This window comes from Agelaius phoeniceus, chromosome 2 (assembly GCF_051311805.1).
Source record: "Agelaius phoeniceus isolate bAgePho1 chromosome 2, bAgePho1.hap1, whole genome shotgun sequence".
Taxonomy (NCBI): domain Eukaryota; kingdom Metazoa; phylum Chordata; class Aves; order Passeriformes; family Icteridae; genus Agelaius; species Agelaius phoeniceus.
The window spans coordinates 11,053,582-11,071,095 of record NC_135266.1 but is presented as its reverse complement, the minus strand read 5'-3'; the positions used below and the strand labels follow the sequence as shown (position 1 = coordinate 11,071,095).

At 34.6% G+C, this 17,514-nt stretch overlaps 1 protein-coding gene across 10 annotated transcripts in view; it reads right to left on the bottom strand.

Moving 5' to 3' along the window:
- The window catches only part of DMD (dystrophin), a 1,046,004-nt gene that overhangs the window by 358,843 nt on the left and 669,647 nt on the right, over window positions 1–17,514 (bottom strand). For all 10 annotated transcript variants that reach the window (XM_077171917.1, XM_077171927.1, XM_077171925.1 and 7 more), the window contains one exon: window positions 8,574–8,738. In XM_077171917.1, the coding sequence (XP_077028032.1) occupies window positions 8,574–8,738 (165 nt within the window). The remainder of the gene's footprint in view (window positions 1–8,573; window positions 8,739–17,514) is intronic.

The window sequence follows — 17,514 nt, the reverse complement described above, 5'->3', positions numbered from 1 at the left end:
ATGTTATTAAATGAAGATTGTTATCAGTAATAAAAGATATCAGAGGTTATAGATACTTCTTTTCTAGGTTAACTAAAGTGTTTCTGGACATCACAACTGGGGAGCAAAAGAAAACAACAAGTTTTATGATGATTGAGCAGGGCTAAAAAAATCTATGAATTAAAATTTTTCGGAAGACTTTGATTGTTTGACTTTATAAAAATATTAACCCTTAGATTTCAAACACTAAATAACAAAGTAAAAGTAAATAATCCACACTAATAGCTAAAATTCATTAGCAACTAAAATAATATAAGCATTATCCAATTTGTAAGCTTTTCTTAGCTTACTAGACAACATACTTTTCATTCTTTACATATTTGAGTTTCTAAAATTGTTTCTGGCAAATAATATCTTGTTGACTACATCATAACACAATAAAGCAGCTTCACTATGTACATATAAGAAAGAAGCTGGATTTTTTTTTTGGCTGTAAAAAAGCTTTTAACTTCCACTGAAAGTATTTTTCTAAAGCCTTAGCACACCACAAATGTTACATGGACTACATTTAAAAAGTGCAATCTGACTGTAACAGATTGCAAAATGTTAATTTTATCTTAGTCACAGTTGCAGTAGGTTGTAGTAAGAAAGCTTTTACTTCTGGTATGTCCTATCCAGTCATTTTGATTTTTATACACTTAAGGAAACCCCATTATTTTCACTCTGTTCTTCAAAATACAGCATGAATTTAACCATGCCTTGAAGCTTTCTAGGGTTCTTCCTGTAAGCAAGACATCTGGGAATCTCTAATCAAAACTTTCAACTACTTGGGGTCCTGTCATACAAAGAATTGGGATTGAACAGGACTATCCAGAAATAAATATTTAGAGGAAAAGAAAACTGGGATAAATCAAGAAAAAAAGTTGGTTGGATTTTCTGAAGGTATTTTCTTATACTGTCAACTAGAGCAGCACCACTCCCAAGATCCCCCTTTTTTTCTTGTAACTAAAGTAAACAAATCTCAACAGAACAGTCAGTAAGATGATATAAAGGTCAGTATTTGCTCAACTTCCTTGAGCCATAACTTTGGAGCTCACAGATTGTTGATGCCGTAGGCAAGGCTGTTTCAAAGTGTAAAATATAGGTCTATATCCACATGTTCAGAATAACGTATCCCTAAAAGGTTTAAGTATATTAAATCTGGATGACTGGATCAGAATAAACATTTCAAAGTGCTCATGTATGTCCTTAAATGTTCCATTAAGGAGACAATGAAGAAGTGACTATAACTTCCATTATAGCAACATTTGCCACCTACTTAGACTCTGATTATCTGACTTACCCAAAAAAAGCTCATGATTAAAGATAACCACACCATTGTCAGGACCAAAAAAATTGCTTTGGCCACTACAACAATTGTTTTTTGAACTAATACTAATTAGATTCTCCATATTTTCTTTCTTGTCTGAATTAGAACAACAGTACTGATGGTGAACAAACAGGGTTTAGTTTTACTGTCTATTAATACAGTATTGGACCTCTCTCTAGTTTGGCAAACAAAGCAGAGTGACAGAAAGATGGAGTTAAATAAACTCAGCTGAGGAAAAATGTGCAGGTTTTTAACTCAACCGTTGAAGTAATTTACCAGGAGATGTGGATGACTGTTCATATGTGGAAATTAGAAACTGGTCTTGGTTGGTTTGGTTTCATCTGGGATTTTTTAATTATTATTTTTGAGAGAGGTGTGTTGCAGTTCAAGCAGAAAATAAGCCAGAAAATGGAAAAGATGACTTTATAAAGCAGGTCTGACTGGATGACCAGAGTAGTGTCTTCTGACCTTTCACTGAACCAACGATACAATTGCTATGCATATCTCAGAGACGACAAATTGTTGACTGTTCAAAGTCAGCTGCAGAGTTGCCTTACTGCATGCTGGAGTTTTAAATATTTCTTTATAAATGTTTCATATAATATCTTAATACCCCAGCAATATTTTTGGGTTTGTTTTAGAGGCTCTTTTTAATATTAATATTTTTTGAAAAAAACCCCCAAACTGGCAAAAGGTTCATCAGTGGTGTCTAGGTTAAAAGGGAAGGTAGAGACCATCCTATTAGAAGTTTGTGGATGTCCACACTTCAGTAATTGCTACAGAGCTTTCTTTGCTGTTAAATCTACAATCTCCTGCTGTTAGATGGATATCCCACACATTTCTAGCCCAAAATACCGCCAAAGTACCCTGGGAAATGTATATCAAAATACTATGAAATTGCCACAGACTTGAAAGAAGCAAGGCTAGCCTTTAAGAGCCCAAGAAGCAAGACAAAATTGGAGATAGTGCTGTTAGGGTCAGGAACCAGGCAGATCTGAAAATAAAACTTCCTCATGTCAAAATTCTTCACTAACAGACAGTATTTCATATCACCCATGTTATCCTGCAGAGCCTCAGGTTACACTGAGGGGATATGGTTGCATTTAGAGTTGAAAAGCAGCCATCACTTCCTAGGACTCAGGTTTACTTATATGAATAAAGATTGTGGCAATACAACCAGCAAAACTATTGTATTTGAATGAGCAGGAGTTAGAAAATGCACATCTTTAGCTGTGGATTTTTTTATTGACAGAGGAAGAAAAATAGCTAAGAAAAACAAAGTTGATCAACACAAATTCAAAGCAGGACCAGGAAATTCAAGGCATTACATTGTCAATAGTATTGAGAGGACTTACTGATTGGAAAAAAAAGTACCACCATGTAAAAAACAATGTGTAAAAAACAATGACATAGTAAGAGCTGAGCTTCAGCATGTCATTGGTGAAAGGCTGTCCTGCCATGGCTGCATCCACTGACTGTGGCTGCAACACCCACAGCTTAGACACCAGTGCTGGCAGAAGCTGTATTGTAAACAGAGCTGTTCTGTTAACTACTCCAATCTTTTTCCATACTGTAATGTAAACAACTGTTGTACTATTTCCTTGGCACCATTTTGTAAAATTGGAAATTCATGATGATACTATCTAAGTTTGTGAAGTATGAATACTAAATCATGCAAAATAGCTATGAGAATGAGGGTAAACCCAGGTCAAAGAACAAACCCAGACAGAGTCATTCTGTCAAGCTTGGGAAATCGGAGTTATAAAAGACACAATATGAAATATATTCTACATGCATGAGAAGCTGGTAAACTGCAAACCTGGAAGCATTCCAGTGCTCACAAGTAGCAAAGGAGTCAAGACTCTCTTATAGATGTAGATTTCATGCCTTCCCCATGCATATACATGAGTATTTCACAGGTGCAGTCTACATATTATGCTATTATTGGAAATGATCACGTCAATGTGGTAAAAAAAATATTCAACAAAAAGAACAAAGATCTATCTTAATACTTTACATTTGTAGCCTGCAAATATGCACTTCAATGTTGATTTATTTGGATAGTTTCTTAAATTTAAAAAAAAAAATATATTTGACATTTTATAGAAGAAAACTGTAATTAAGGATGAAAATAATGAGTGAAGAAAACACTGGTACAGAGACTTTCTACATCCTGAGAATGGAGAATCTTTTCTCCTACTCAATACATCCATTTTTTGCGTACTGAGAAATGAGTTATTAAAGCTCAAGTGTGATTTTTGACACCACTGCTAAAAATTATCTTAACTGAGGGTGTGGGTCCTAATTGTGGCACTACAGCCTCTAAATTATGGCTGTAAGAAAATTATGAAGATAAATCATAATGGCATAAAATATATTAGAGTTTACTGAGCCATACTGTAATTCTTTGAGGTAAGTGTAGAGTTATGATAGCAGAATAAGCTGGAAGAAAAAAAAAATCAGCAGGAAGTATATTTTATAGTAAATGCTGTTGCAAAGTACATTATGTTTTCTGGGACTGAATAATTAAAAAGTGTGTTTCTACAATTTAATAATGTTCACATTTTTCTTGACATTTTTTGCTGCTTTTAAAATTGAAATTGGACATACTTTAGAGGCTAAGATGTTGCCCAAAACCTCAAATGACAGAACGTTCCAGGGACTGGAGGACTACGAAGTCACCTGGTATGTACCTTGGTCACCACAAGGTCTTACTCCACAGGGGTGACCAAGGAACGTGCTGGATTTGTCCAATCTCCTTATGTATGCATCTTCAATTCTTCTGTTTTCTAATTGCATTACTGTGAAGTAGGAAAGAGCCCATCCCTCTATGTACGTTTTTACTAAACTTGGAATTCAAGTGTAGGAAACAACAGGTATTAAGCATCTGGAACCATGAACTATTTAGCCAATGAACATTAATTCCTTTGGTTGCAAGAGTCTTTAAATAGTGAAAAGTTTTAAATGAACTCGGGGCCCCCAAATTCCATGGAGATGCCCATGGTGGAGGAAGACCAACATGACGCTGTTGGATCCATGGGTGGTGCTATCTTCTGCTCAACCCATCTCTGTCTCTTCCTCTCTCTCTCTCTCTCTCTCCCCCCCTCCTCTCCCTTTTCTATTTCATTCTATCTCTCTACCTCACATTTTACAGTTAAATAAAATCTGTATTTTTGACTTCAGCATATGATCCTGTTTGCACCTTAATTTGGGTAGAGATATCTCAATAATTGGATCTTAGCAACTCTTATTTTAGTATAACTAATTTTCATCCTTCCCTGATTTTTTATGTGGTGACAGAAGTAATGAACTAAAAAGGGAGAGGGCATATGCTCAAATTATTCAGCATAACTACCCACATTGTTAAATTGTGAGCTTTGTTTCCAGCATGGGACAAACTGCAAGGTCTGAGGCAATGCCCAGGCATGGGCAGGGATTAGCACCAGCCACAGGTGCAGCAACAGGAACTTTGGATGCAACTGTGCTCTTAGGGGAGTTGGGATTGTTGCTGAAAGGATGCAAACTGTGCTGCACCAGTCAACCTCTGGCCAATAAATGGTCCTGGGCACTTCATAATTACTAACAGAGATGAATTTTTAAGAGCTATAGGAAGGATTTTAATTGCTCTACCTGTCACCAAGACCAATTATGTATTGTGTCTTCCAAGTCTTACTTTGTCAAGTTCTTTGTAACGGCATGCAATAATTTTGCCTTTGGTTGCACCTTTTTTGCTCTCATAGAATTATTTTTGTGCCACCATTAAAGGTTAACATTATTGGAGATTTTATTTAACTTTTCTTCTAAGTAAATTTATGGGAGTTCTCATGTCTTTTAAATAGCTGATTTTTACAGGTGGAAAAAATTTATGGACTTTTAAACTGGTATTAATTCAGAGAAATTGCAAGTTATCAGTTTGAGTTGTGAAAGTGAAATTCCCAGATATTCTCCTTTATGTACTTATTATGCATGTATCATATAGATCAATATTGTTTAAAAGGTTAAATCAGATTATCTGATAAGGACCTACATTTATTATACCCCTTGATATAAGGAAGAAACTTCAATGATAGTTATCAGATTATAGTTGCATGTCAGAAGCAAAGGTCGCTATGTTTTTGGGAGAAATAAATCACTCTATTTTGGAAAATTCTTTCAGAATATTGATAATTAGTATTTTAGATGCACTTTACTTTTTGTATCAATTTTGAATTTCAGCTACCACAAATTTCTGTAGTTGAAATTTGCTAAATATAAGTAAAAATGCAAGAAACTTGCTTTAAAATAGGCATATTACTTCAACATAATATTGCTAACAAGCTAAAGACACACCAGCCATGCATTTAAAATAAACATATATCCATGTCCTATTTCTCTTCAACCTATCTACCCCAAAATGGTCTTACCATTTATTTCAACCTGCTTCTAAGGTCAGAAAATTTCTAACACTCAATATCTTGTGGCTTTTAGAAATTAATAACCTCACAATACTTAAAGTTTGTACCTACCCATGTTAATTTTGGAACTCTTTTTCTGAGAAAACAACTTAGAAAACAAAAGAGTCAGGAGAGGATTTAATGGCTGAGAAGAAAGGAGAACTTTACATTGCAGGCTTAGTAAGAGTATGAAGAACATTGACAGAAGTTTCATAGAAGACAATGTCTCAAACGAAATTAAAATTAAAATTTGCAAGCCACTACATCAAATCCTATAATCAACATAGTCTGGTTTTCCTGAGGAATTACACAAACCTGATCTTTTTTACTCCAGTGCTTTATTTACAAGTGGGATGGCCGGTTTTAAACTTCTGCTTCATAGCTTCCAAGCTTTTAGAATGTCTAAAAAGATTATTTTTAAAATTTTTGTATCCAGTCTCTTTTCTAAAAATATTATCACGATGTTTTTCATTCTACTAGGTGATCATAAGTGTCACTCTTGTTTCTGAGAAAAGGAGTTACGAAATCCTACAGGAGAGACTTCAGTGTTCTTTGGATATTGGTGAAGGCATTAAAATGGTTGTAGAATAAATGTTGAATATTTATACAGCATCTGGGAATACCAGAGCAAAAGACACATCCTTTCCATGGGTAGGATACACACCCTTACTTTTTTAAAGGTACATATTAGCCATAGCAATTTAAATTAATTTAAATTGCAATTAGGATAGCAATTAAAAAATACACATAAATATAAACATTTCAACATTGCTGAAATGTTTATATTTATGTGTATTTTTATGTGTATGTTTGGAGTTGAGTGTAAAGTTGAACACTGTCAAGAATAGGCTGCTTTCCTAAATTATATCTACTCATTCTTAATGAGTTTTGTAGTTATTAATGGTCTTACTCTGCTAAATCTTAAAAAAAGGTTTTGAGGATATAATCTGCCTTCAGGGATAATTAATAAAGTGTCTTAAATGTAAAAATTTCTCTCTGTCAAAAGAAACCTACAGTCTGGATAAACCTAATTTAACATCTTAAAGAAGTTAAATCTATGGCTTTTAAAAGCAATCCACATAGATAACATGCAGATAAGAAGCAAATACACTTCATGTGATTACAGTCCTTATAATTGCAGTAGTCCTTATAATCCTTAAAGTTCTTATAATCACAGCTAAGCTGTCTACAACCAAAACTGGTCACTCTTTAAAAAAATGATATAAAGGCAAAAAAAATGATAAAAAGGAAAGTGATATAAATTCATCTGTGAAAGAAATATGGTGGAGTCTTTTACAGAGAGAAAGGATATTTGAGTTTCTTTGGAACTCTTCATTGTCTCCCCACCTCTCAGGGCATACATGACTTTCTCCCTCCATTTCAGGACTACAGATTTTTAATTTTTTTTCCTGTTCTTTAAACCATTTTTCAGAAATAGTCTAGTCACATCACCACAAGATGGAAGAGCCAAGCAGAACATTTAACTCACAATAAGTATGGAAAACTATAGTCCTATATTTTGTAGAAACTTAGCCCTATTTTCATTTTATATAAAAATTCAATGGTGGAATCATTCTAGAAATACAGGAACAAAATAGAAAAATATTTGAATCACCTAAAAATTTTTGTTAAACTACACGAGATAAGGAGTTTTCTTGAAACCAAAATTCCATCAGTCATTCAGAACATACAATGACATTTGCAAAAAGCTACACTAATTTTATCCTTTAGAAAGGGAACAAATGCTATTGCTGAACTCATTCTGTCAATTATAGGACTGCAACAGGACTTGAGATTCAGTGTTTTTTATAATGTGATTGCATGGCTTAAAAAGTGTTTGGGCATTAAACCAGTTCCTTAGCAGAAACTAAGTTAAAGTAAACTTAATAAACATGCTCTGCAAAACCATGCATCTTCAGGAGCAGGTATTACTCCATTTCTTGCAAGACAGGAAAATTTTCAATATTTATATTTTTTTCATTTTCCACTGAAAATTGCACCATCAAATTGATACAAAACAAAGCTCAGTGTCTTCTGTTTAATCTTCACCTCTGTGAACAAGATGCTGAGCTACTATAAACTATAACCTCAGAGATTTTGATGATATATTGTACTTTAAATATTTCCTCAGTTTATTTGAAGACCATAGATAGAGATCAAGGCCAAAAGATCTAAGTGTACACCCAGCAGGACAGTTGATTCTAGACAGTATTTTTCACCCTTAATTCCTCTAGCCTCAATCAATCCATACACAGGCATATTTTTTTTACTTAAATCTATAACAAAGATCAGATTACAAATATTTTTCTCACAGTTATTAGATAATCTCCTTTATTGATTCTGGAGTGTTATCTGTGCAGTTAAATATCTTTCCTTTCAATATCAGAATTGCATTATGGTCCTAAATGTTCTGATTTTCATATAGTCATAATAGATTTAATGAAATAGCTTTAATGGTTCAACACTGATATAATGAATTTTAGTTCACTTTATATTAAAATTTAAAGCATTGACTTTTGGGACTATTTTTTCATGTATATAATATGGCAAAAATAATAGGTTATACTCATATCATCTTGGAATCATTAGCTCTAATCAGCCCTCTCACTGGAAACCATTCAGTAGAAAAGAATAAAATGTTTCCTTAATTCACAGAGTTTTGAACTTCTGGGAACCACTGTTGACTTCTGCCTCAAAGTTACATCTTTAATAAACACTATACAGCTCATGTTGCAACTGAATTTTTGACCACTAAGTACTCCAATGCTTTTTTTAATTGGAGGAAAATTTACCTTAATATCAAAGGCTCCTGGCTGACCCACTTTGTTGTAAAGCTCTAGCTGGTTCTTGACAGGTGTTACCCACAATATCACCTGATTTAGCTGTTGATCAAGTTCAACAAAATCCTTTAGCAGAATCTCTATTTCTTTCTGTTTTTCTGGAAGATCTTTGGACACCTGAAAAAATACCAGAAGCCATTTTTTTAGTGAAAAAACCACAAACTAGAAAACAATTTAATGCTACACATATATACATTTACATAAAATGTTAAAATACAATTTTATATACTTGAAGTAGAGAAAGAGAGGGTAGACCTAACAATCAAATTATTATGGCAGGTATCTGGAAATTCAGTTGAAATACAGTCTGTCCTAAAAAACCCAGCAAAAAACCACAATACACACACAAAAACTTAAAATAAAATGTTTAAAAAACAAAACTTTACCATCAGGCTTTTCAGTATTTTTAGTAAAAAAAAGTTGTTTCAGTATAGTAATTGTTTTAAAGCTCAAATTTTAATCAGGAAAAAAAAATTGAAAACATGAAATTGATCACTTGAATTATAGCTAACCTTTCTTGACATCTTAAATGTAGATATTTATTATGTTTTTTTATAAGGTGTCTAGAGTTGCCAACTGGATCCATAGATGCATAAGCAGATGCACACAGTAAAGAAAAATAATGAAGAAATATATCCTCAATTCAGATCAGGCAACTTGGTTCTCTGATTTGCATTCAAAGCAGTCAGATTTTAAACTAAGCACATTCTTCTATGCCAGCAATATTAGAAATTAAGAATCAGTGAATGGCAGAGTTCAAATCCATCTCTGAAGCACTTGGAGTAAATGTAGGAACAGGCTGGCAATAAATAAGCCAACACAAAGCTCCATGCTGTCCTTCTCAGACTGTTTTTTGGAGCTAGAGAGGTGAGGTGCCACAACTCTACACCATGGGCAACATTGAAAACATACCCTAGGGGAGAAACCATCTGTACTTTCCAAAAAAACACCAAAAGACAACAAAGCAGCAAATACAGGGCATGGGCAGATACAGAGCTATAGAGGTTCACCAGTAAAATCAGCCAAGAAATGTGGTTAGTTTTCCATATCATGAAAAGTAAGGTTTCCTAATGTTCATTTTTTAAAGCATATTTTTTACCAAAGTGACCCTCTTAAAAGTGGCAAAACATGAGATTTCTGTGACACACAATATAAAATACATTCCCTGTAAAGTTAAGCAGCTTTAATGGTAGCACCACTATCATATTGCCTGGCTACAGAAGTGCCCTGTACTTCTAATCCCTGAAATTTTTCAGAAGACAATAAATCCAAACTCAGAGTCATGTAAGCAATGAGTGATACTGAAACCAAGCCAACACCTGCTGGGACAATGTGTGTGCAAGGAACACAACTGTCTCATGACATGTATGGCTCTTTAAAATTTTGTGTGAGAATATTGATTTGTAGATTTATTTACTAAAATAATCCCTGTACCTAATCCCTGCATGTGATTTTTTAGACTGTATGCAAGGGGTATTTGTAATTCCAGAAGCTGGTTTGCCATACATTGCATTGACTCCAATGTTCTATATAAACACCTCTTAACATCCTATTTAATAAAGACTGAGCCATGAAGCAAATTACTTTTACTATTTTCCTAATAATTTAAAATATATTTTAAAAATATGTTTTAATATAATTATATATATATAAATAAATAAAATATATAATTTAAAAATCTGTTTTTCCAGAATGGTCCCAGAAAAGAAAGAAAACAATTAAAAATGCATTCATTTCCCTTATGTGTTAACTCAAAATTTATGCAGACCTTGGCCTAATTTCATACAAAATTGGTTTCATCTTTCTTACAACTTTTGAATGTTAATCTCTAATGTTTACTAGCTTTAATATTAATGTAAATAAGTTCCACAGAAATACAACTGAAAGCAAATAGGTAGTAATGGGCAGATAAAAATCCAAGCTGACTTCTGAAGATCTGAAATTTAAATTAATCTGCTTCCAATCAACATTATTCAAGTATTTTGGGTATAATACAGGAGAGAGAAAAATTTGTAGAGGTTTTGAGGAGAGGAAGGGGGAAGTAACCAATTATATACTAAGGCATAGTTCATCCTGAGCAGCAGAAGATGAGTGATTAAGATTTGGTGACAGGCTGTACTTCAGCCACTGCTTTCAAAATATTTATTTATCCCACCTATGACGAGAAATAAACTGTAATTTAAATAAATGCAGCCTCTTCTTACAAACTGTCTCCTGTTCTAAAAGTATAGCACAAATATAGGATTATAATATTTTTAATATAAAAAAAAGAAATCTATTGAATCAGTTAATTATATATGGTAGTGTTATCTAATTTTACCACAGAGATAAAAAGAACAACAGCAAATAAATAAAAAAACTTTCGCTAACTCAGGTTAGGGCTACAGGTAAGCGTCTAACAAGGCAATTCTTTGTAAAACCCAAGTAATGTGTCACATGTCATTGTGTGGGAATCAGAGCCTTAGATTCTGGTTATCAGGGATTTCATTTGCCAGCTCATTGTGGTTTGTTTGGGGTTTTTTGTAAGCTGTGGCATAAAGCGTCAAGCTGGCTAATCAAATTAGAGCCTGATGAGTTTCAGGTAATTACAAGTCTGCCTATCAAGCCAAGGTACTGTTGCAGACTGTCTCCTGGGGGACAGCTTGTTTCCTGAGCTAATTCTGCAGCTCACCAGAAGCATAAATTGGAAAACCTCCACGGAGTAATGGACATGGACATGATGACTGGCTGTTCGGATTTATGCCCTTTGTGTGGCAGAGGAGTACATGTGGGGCCCTCCAGAATCTTCCCTACTGTTTTACTCACAGTCCTTCCAGCCTGCTCTTCACAACTCCAGGAGATGCACCCCTGAGGTGGGATTCCAATGCTGGTGGGAGCTACAACAGTCCCACAGCTGTTGTTTCTGGGCTTTCTGAATGAGCTGGTAGAAGTTCTTGGATGTCTCCAGGGTGGAATGAGCGGCAGCTAGTGTCCCACTTCAATACTCTCTTTTATGTTTTTGCTTTGGGCCCCATCCTCCTTTTATTCACTTGTTGTCTTGGGGTAACGTTCCAGTGTTTATTTACTTTCATTCCCTTTGGTATCTTATGTCTTTCCCTCCTATTTAAGAAAGAGTGCTAAGTTTTATCAGATGATGGCTGAAGTTCTTTTCTGAGAGTGACAACCAATAGGAACAGTGGCCATAAGGCAAAACTGGCAGCAGAATGAAAAGAGAGCAAACATTAAATGCTTTCCCCAGGGTCTGCCTAGGACTGACACAGGCCGGATGAAGCAGTGCTACAGACTGGCAAGGAAGACAGGGTGCAAATAAAAAAATGAATTGAATAAAAGTAACTTCAGTTGGAACATCTTTCTAAAAATCTGGGTTATCCCTTTCAGTACAAAAAAAACATTTTCAACTTTGCCTTATTTCACAACAGATGAACATTGACAATACCCCATGGTTTGCAACCAAAGATGTGAAATAAACTTGCAAGTGGAAACACCAAAAGTATGGATTATACTTTCAAAGAAAACAAATCTGAGTTCAACATCAAAGGACAATATAATTTCAATGTTACATGTCAAAACATTAATCTCAAAGCATGTGATACATCTAAAATTTTGTACTTTAGTTCAAGTGCTAATTAAATAAGATTAATTGGAAGCTTAGTGACAGAATAATGGAAAAGATTTGAGCTCTAAAAGGCAAAACAGCAGAAGACCCTAATTTTACCAACTGACACTGGTCTTCACAATATTCAATTTTATTCTAATCTGAAACTATCAGACCATTTTCCACATATTAAATTTTACTTATTCTAAATTTTACTCTTTTAATCAGAACACACACAAAAAAATCACAAAAAAACTGCCAGCACAAAAAAATCTCTTAAAACACAAGGATATCTGAAATTTGAATAATTGCATACTTTCAAAACCTAGGTCTTCATTGAAGTATTTTAATTTCTTCTCCTTATGAATTTTAAAATTACTTGCATTGCTTGCTTCTGTTCCATCTGAATCTGATCTCTCCCATGATTTTATCCCACAAGTAGCCTAAACAACACAGTACTATGCTGATTCTATCCCTACCCCAATCTGATTACTTTGGTCCAAAACCTTACCTAAGCTCATATTGGCAGTTTAGATCACCTTGATCATTTCCCTTGTTCCAATTTTCCACTGTTATTTCTCACTTGAGCTTTATATTGTTATTTTTTCAGTCTGCATACAGTTGTCTGCATGCACTATGGGAAGAATTAGAGCTCTGCAGACAGAGAGGAATATCAGTTCTTATGATAACAGGTAAAAAGGGAGGAATAATTTTTATCAAGTATGTCACCTGATGTAAAATCATATTCTGTTTGGCTATTGTGTTTAATTCTTATGAATATCCAGAAAGCAGATTCAATTTATGCAGTATCAATTAAAATAATGGCTGTGGAGTTACAGCTCAATCTTTTAACTCAAAAACAATGCTCAAAATGAAAACGTTGAAACTAATTATGTAGAGACAGTAAGTAAGGAATATCAAATATTGGGGAATAGTTTTGCAGAAGTCAGAAATGCTATTGCAAATTAATTAACTTGATGACTTATATTACTAGTTAGGCATCATTATAAATAAAAGTAAGTAAAGCCACTGAAATGACTTGTACATATTATATTTCGAGTGACTGATGCCTGATTTCAAATATCACTTCTCTCTCAAAAATCAACCTCTTTCCCTGTTTACCTGAAATGACTAAAGAGAAAATAATGCAGTTATTAGCCAGATATCTGAGAATGCAGATGAAGACATGCATCTCCCCAACATGTAATTTTTCAAGAAAGAATATGAAGAATTTTCTTAGTGGTAAGTGGAGAGCAAAAAAATCCCAAATCCCCTCATTTTAACAGCAGTGAAAATATGTCAGTTTCTTCCTCCAATACTAAAGTACCCCTTTTTCTTGCTATCTGCCTCACCAAACTCAAAGAGGACAGCACTTATAAACAGATCTTCTTTTGAGGAATCTGAGAGTGGATTAAAATTTAGCTATCTTGATATGGATAACAAGATAGGCTGCAATAAACAGGAGCAAAAGTATGTGGTGGGATATCTGTGAAGACTTTCATCAAAAATGTTATTTTTTATGGCACTCTTGGGAGGGTCACTTAGATATACAAAGCACTTCATGAAAATAGGCTTCAAATATAGGATAACTGATAGTGTCAGATTTTAAAAAATCAAAATTGCTTGCATAGAAAAAAATGAAGTATTCTGTATGAAGAACTGAGGAAGCTTTCTGTATGAATTTCTTTGCTTACTAAATGCAAATCGAGCAGCAGCTTCCTCTTAACCATTCCATTTCTGAAAAAAATGCAAATATTAGGAAAAGAAGTGACAGTGACTGACTACACTGCAATCAGCCCAGAGCATAACTGGATGGAAAGCAGGTTTGATATCATCCAAGGGAGCACTTGGATAATAGAGAAATAACTGAAGTCATAACAACTATTAAATGCAAACTTCAATTCAGATTTATTGATAAATCATAACTGACACTTCCATAGCACTTGTAAGATGATTACATGAAACAGAAATTCTTACAGCCACTGTTCAGAAAGTTTGATCTGCTAAAAATCACCATCCCTAGAGCATGTACTAAAGAATGATTTAAAATGGAAGAAGGAAAAGTTGATTTATATGCATTATTTCTTCATGAAAAACAATCAGTGTGCAAAAGAGTTTCATATAAGTTCAGTTTAGGATGCCATTTAGTTAATTAACTGAGCCATTAGCATTAGCAAACTCAATATTGACTTTAAAACAAAATCCATATAATTCCTTTAAACTTATGAATATTTATCAGCCATAGTGTCTCTGACAAAGTTGGAGTAAAGATTTTATTATTAGGGGAAGATTAAAGCAGGCTACTAAAAATATGTATAGAAGATTTTATTTGCTAAATATAGAAGAGTTTTGTTTGCTTTTTATCTACCATTTCATGTTGCCTTGCAAGGCTCCCAGGACCTGACTTTGGCAGGTGTTTATTTGGTCTTGTTTTTTCAAAAACTTCTCAATGGAATATTTGTAATATTCTCAACTTTCATTTTTATTAAAAAAATATTTTTTTTTCCATGAATACAGAAAACTAAAGCAGTCCAAAAAAACAATGCCCTAAACAATTTTCTGCTTCATCTGGCTGTCTAGATTTTTAAGAAGCAGCCATACATATTCCCCCACCCCAAAGACTTGCTTTGTTTTTCTTCTATGGTAATATGATCACATATATCACAGTCTTCTGAATATCTTTATTTTTATATGTAATACTTGTAACTAATTGTCATTCATTCTGCTCTCCACTCTCAGCAATTCTCCTTTGTCAAGGACATTTTTGAGCACAAGTCCCTCCACCTTAAATCTCTGCTAAATAATCTAGTCCAGGAATATCTTTTCTTTATCTTTTTTTCTTACTCAGTTGCTGAAATCCAAAAGCAGCCACAAAGGCTTTAGAATCTAGCTCTTTCAGTAATTCTTAATGAAGGATATTCTGACAGGAAAATTATTTTAAAATAAATGTAATATGCCCTAAAGGTCCTTTCCTTGGTTTACAGCAGAAAGTACTATATCCATCCCTCAGGCTACACACAGTTCTGGGAGGGACTGCAGTGGTTAAAGACTTAAATTTAGGATTTTGCCCATTATGGCAAAATTGTATAAAGAAACTGTGACCACCAAAACCCACTCTCCATGTGAATGTGCTTCCTGATGGGAACTGGACTGTGAGCTAAGCCACCTGATGGGAGATTGAGGTAAGATAAAGGTGATACTATTGTCCAATTATCTCAGGTCTAGGGAGGAGTAAACAAGGCTGGGGGGAGAAGAATATATCCACAGAGAAAGCCAAACTCAGAGAAGCTGTACTGAGAACCAACTGTGGATCGGTTTGGGCTAGGAAAACAAGAGTTTTTGGGTGTGTGACAAGACTCCACCTTGTCTCACACAAACTGGCTCAGTTGTAAGAGAAGATGGACTCCAAGAAGGCCACATACATGGGACATTCATGTGAGAGGCAGCTGAGAAGGTGTCATAAACCATCAAAGACCCACAAAGTGTCCCCCATATTAATTTCTAAGGCCTTACACCAGAGGACTGCACACAAGGTAAAGTGATGCAACAGACCCAGAGTCTGTTGCAAGACATTGTGTCAAACTTCTCCCCTGGGGGAGGTACCTGAGGAGCATTCCCACCTGGCCTGAACATATATTAATCCATTGAATTCTATGTTTTGTGGGACCCTCACCACTGAGAAGACCAGAAGAAAAGGATCAACAGACACTATCAGGATTCATGAGGAAGCTGAAACTGCAGTGAGGTCTCCCCTCAGTCTCCTCCAGGCTGAACAGAACAAGAGCCCTCAGCTGCTCCTCACAGGCCCTTCCCCATCTTTGTTGCTCTCATTTGGACACTCTCTAGCAGCTTAATGTCTTTTTTGTTTTGTGGCACCCAAAACTGCCCCCAGCACTCAAGGTGCAGTGCAGAGCAGGACAATCCCCTCCTTGCCTGGCTGGCCATGCTGTCCCTGATGCCCCCAGGACACGCTTGGCTCTCCTGGCTGCTCGGGCACTGCTGGCTCACATCCAACTTTCCATCAACCAGGAACTCCAGGTCCATTCCCACAGTGCTGCTTTCCAGCATCCCATTCCTCCAGGGCTGAGGAAAATTTTAACTTTATTTTAAATAGACTATTGCATTCGTGGGAATTTTAATTACATAGGCATGTTACTATACAGACAGGTCTATTTAATTAAAGTATAATCTTTATCTTGTAAACAGCAAAGAGTAAAACATTGATTTTAAGCCTCTATGATCTTTCTTAATAGAGATGGATGAAAAACTTGACACACAAAGGCAGTGTCTGTCTTGGAACTGAAGTTTTAGAAAGCTCAAGTCATTGCAATTGATTGGTGTGCAGTAGTATCTAAGCATTGCTCATTACAAGTGAAATCTCCCTCAGATACACAGAACTTTGTTGTAAAAAAATGTGTAATGATTGCCTGAAGTTACTTATTTGATATCTAGTAATTTGGCATCAATATTGACTCAATGTAACTCATGTGTCAGCACATATGTATTGAAAATTAGTACTTCTTACATTCAAAGTCTTGGCATAACTTCTTAAATAGATGATTAATATATTATGGATTTGTATGGAAAACAAGAATAATAAGGAATTTTAAGATGGTTGGCAAGATAATTTGATATATATTGTGTATATACACACATACATGCTTTTATGGCTTCAATGGCTAATACAGACTTTTTACCCCTGCATGACTTGACTGTATTTCATATTTTTCTTTGCTTAGCTTTTAAAATTTTAGTTAATACTGGCTGCTAGCAATATACAAATTAAAAAAAAAAACTAATTAAGAATGTATATACTTGTTTCTATAGGGCTTGTGACACTCCCATGTTTGTCCAAAGAACATTTACATCAAATTTCTTTTTGCTACACATGAGGCCAGTTTTGAAAATGGCTGATGATAACATGAATGTGGACTACACTTAATTAGCCATCTATGACAAGCTGTCAGAGGAAATTCAGCATAACAAAAGACTTTATTATATTTAATGGAATCAGGTCACTCATTAAATGAAAGTAAATTCAGGAAAATGTCAACTTTCTGATCCCTAAAATGGCAGTTATACTATTCTTATTTCAAATTGAAAGAACAGAAATCAAACTGCATTCATTTTCCAATAAATTTTCCCCTCCATACCACAAATATCAACAGTAGCAATTGCAGTAGTTCCAGCTGTGAGCTTGAATTAAGTTGCATTGACATGCTGGAAATTTTATGTCATTGCAGGTAATCTATGAATAATTTCTACTCAAGGCAAGTTATAACACATGAACTATAACCT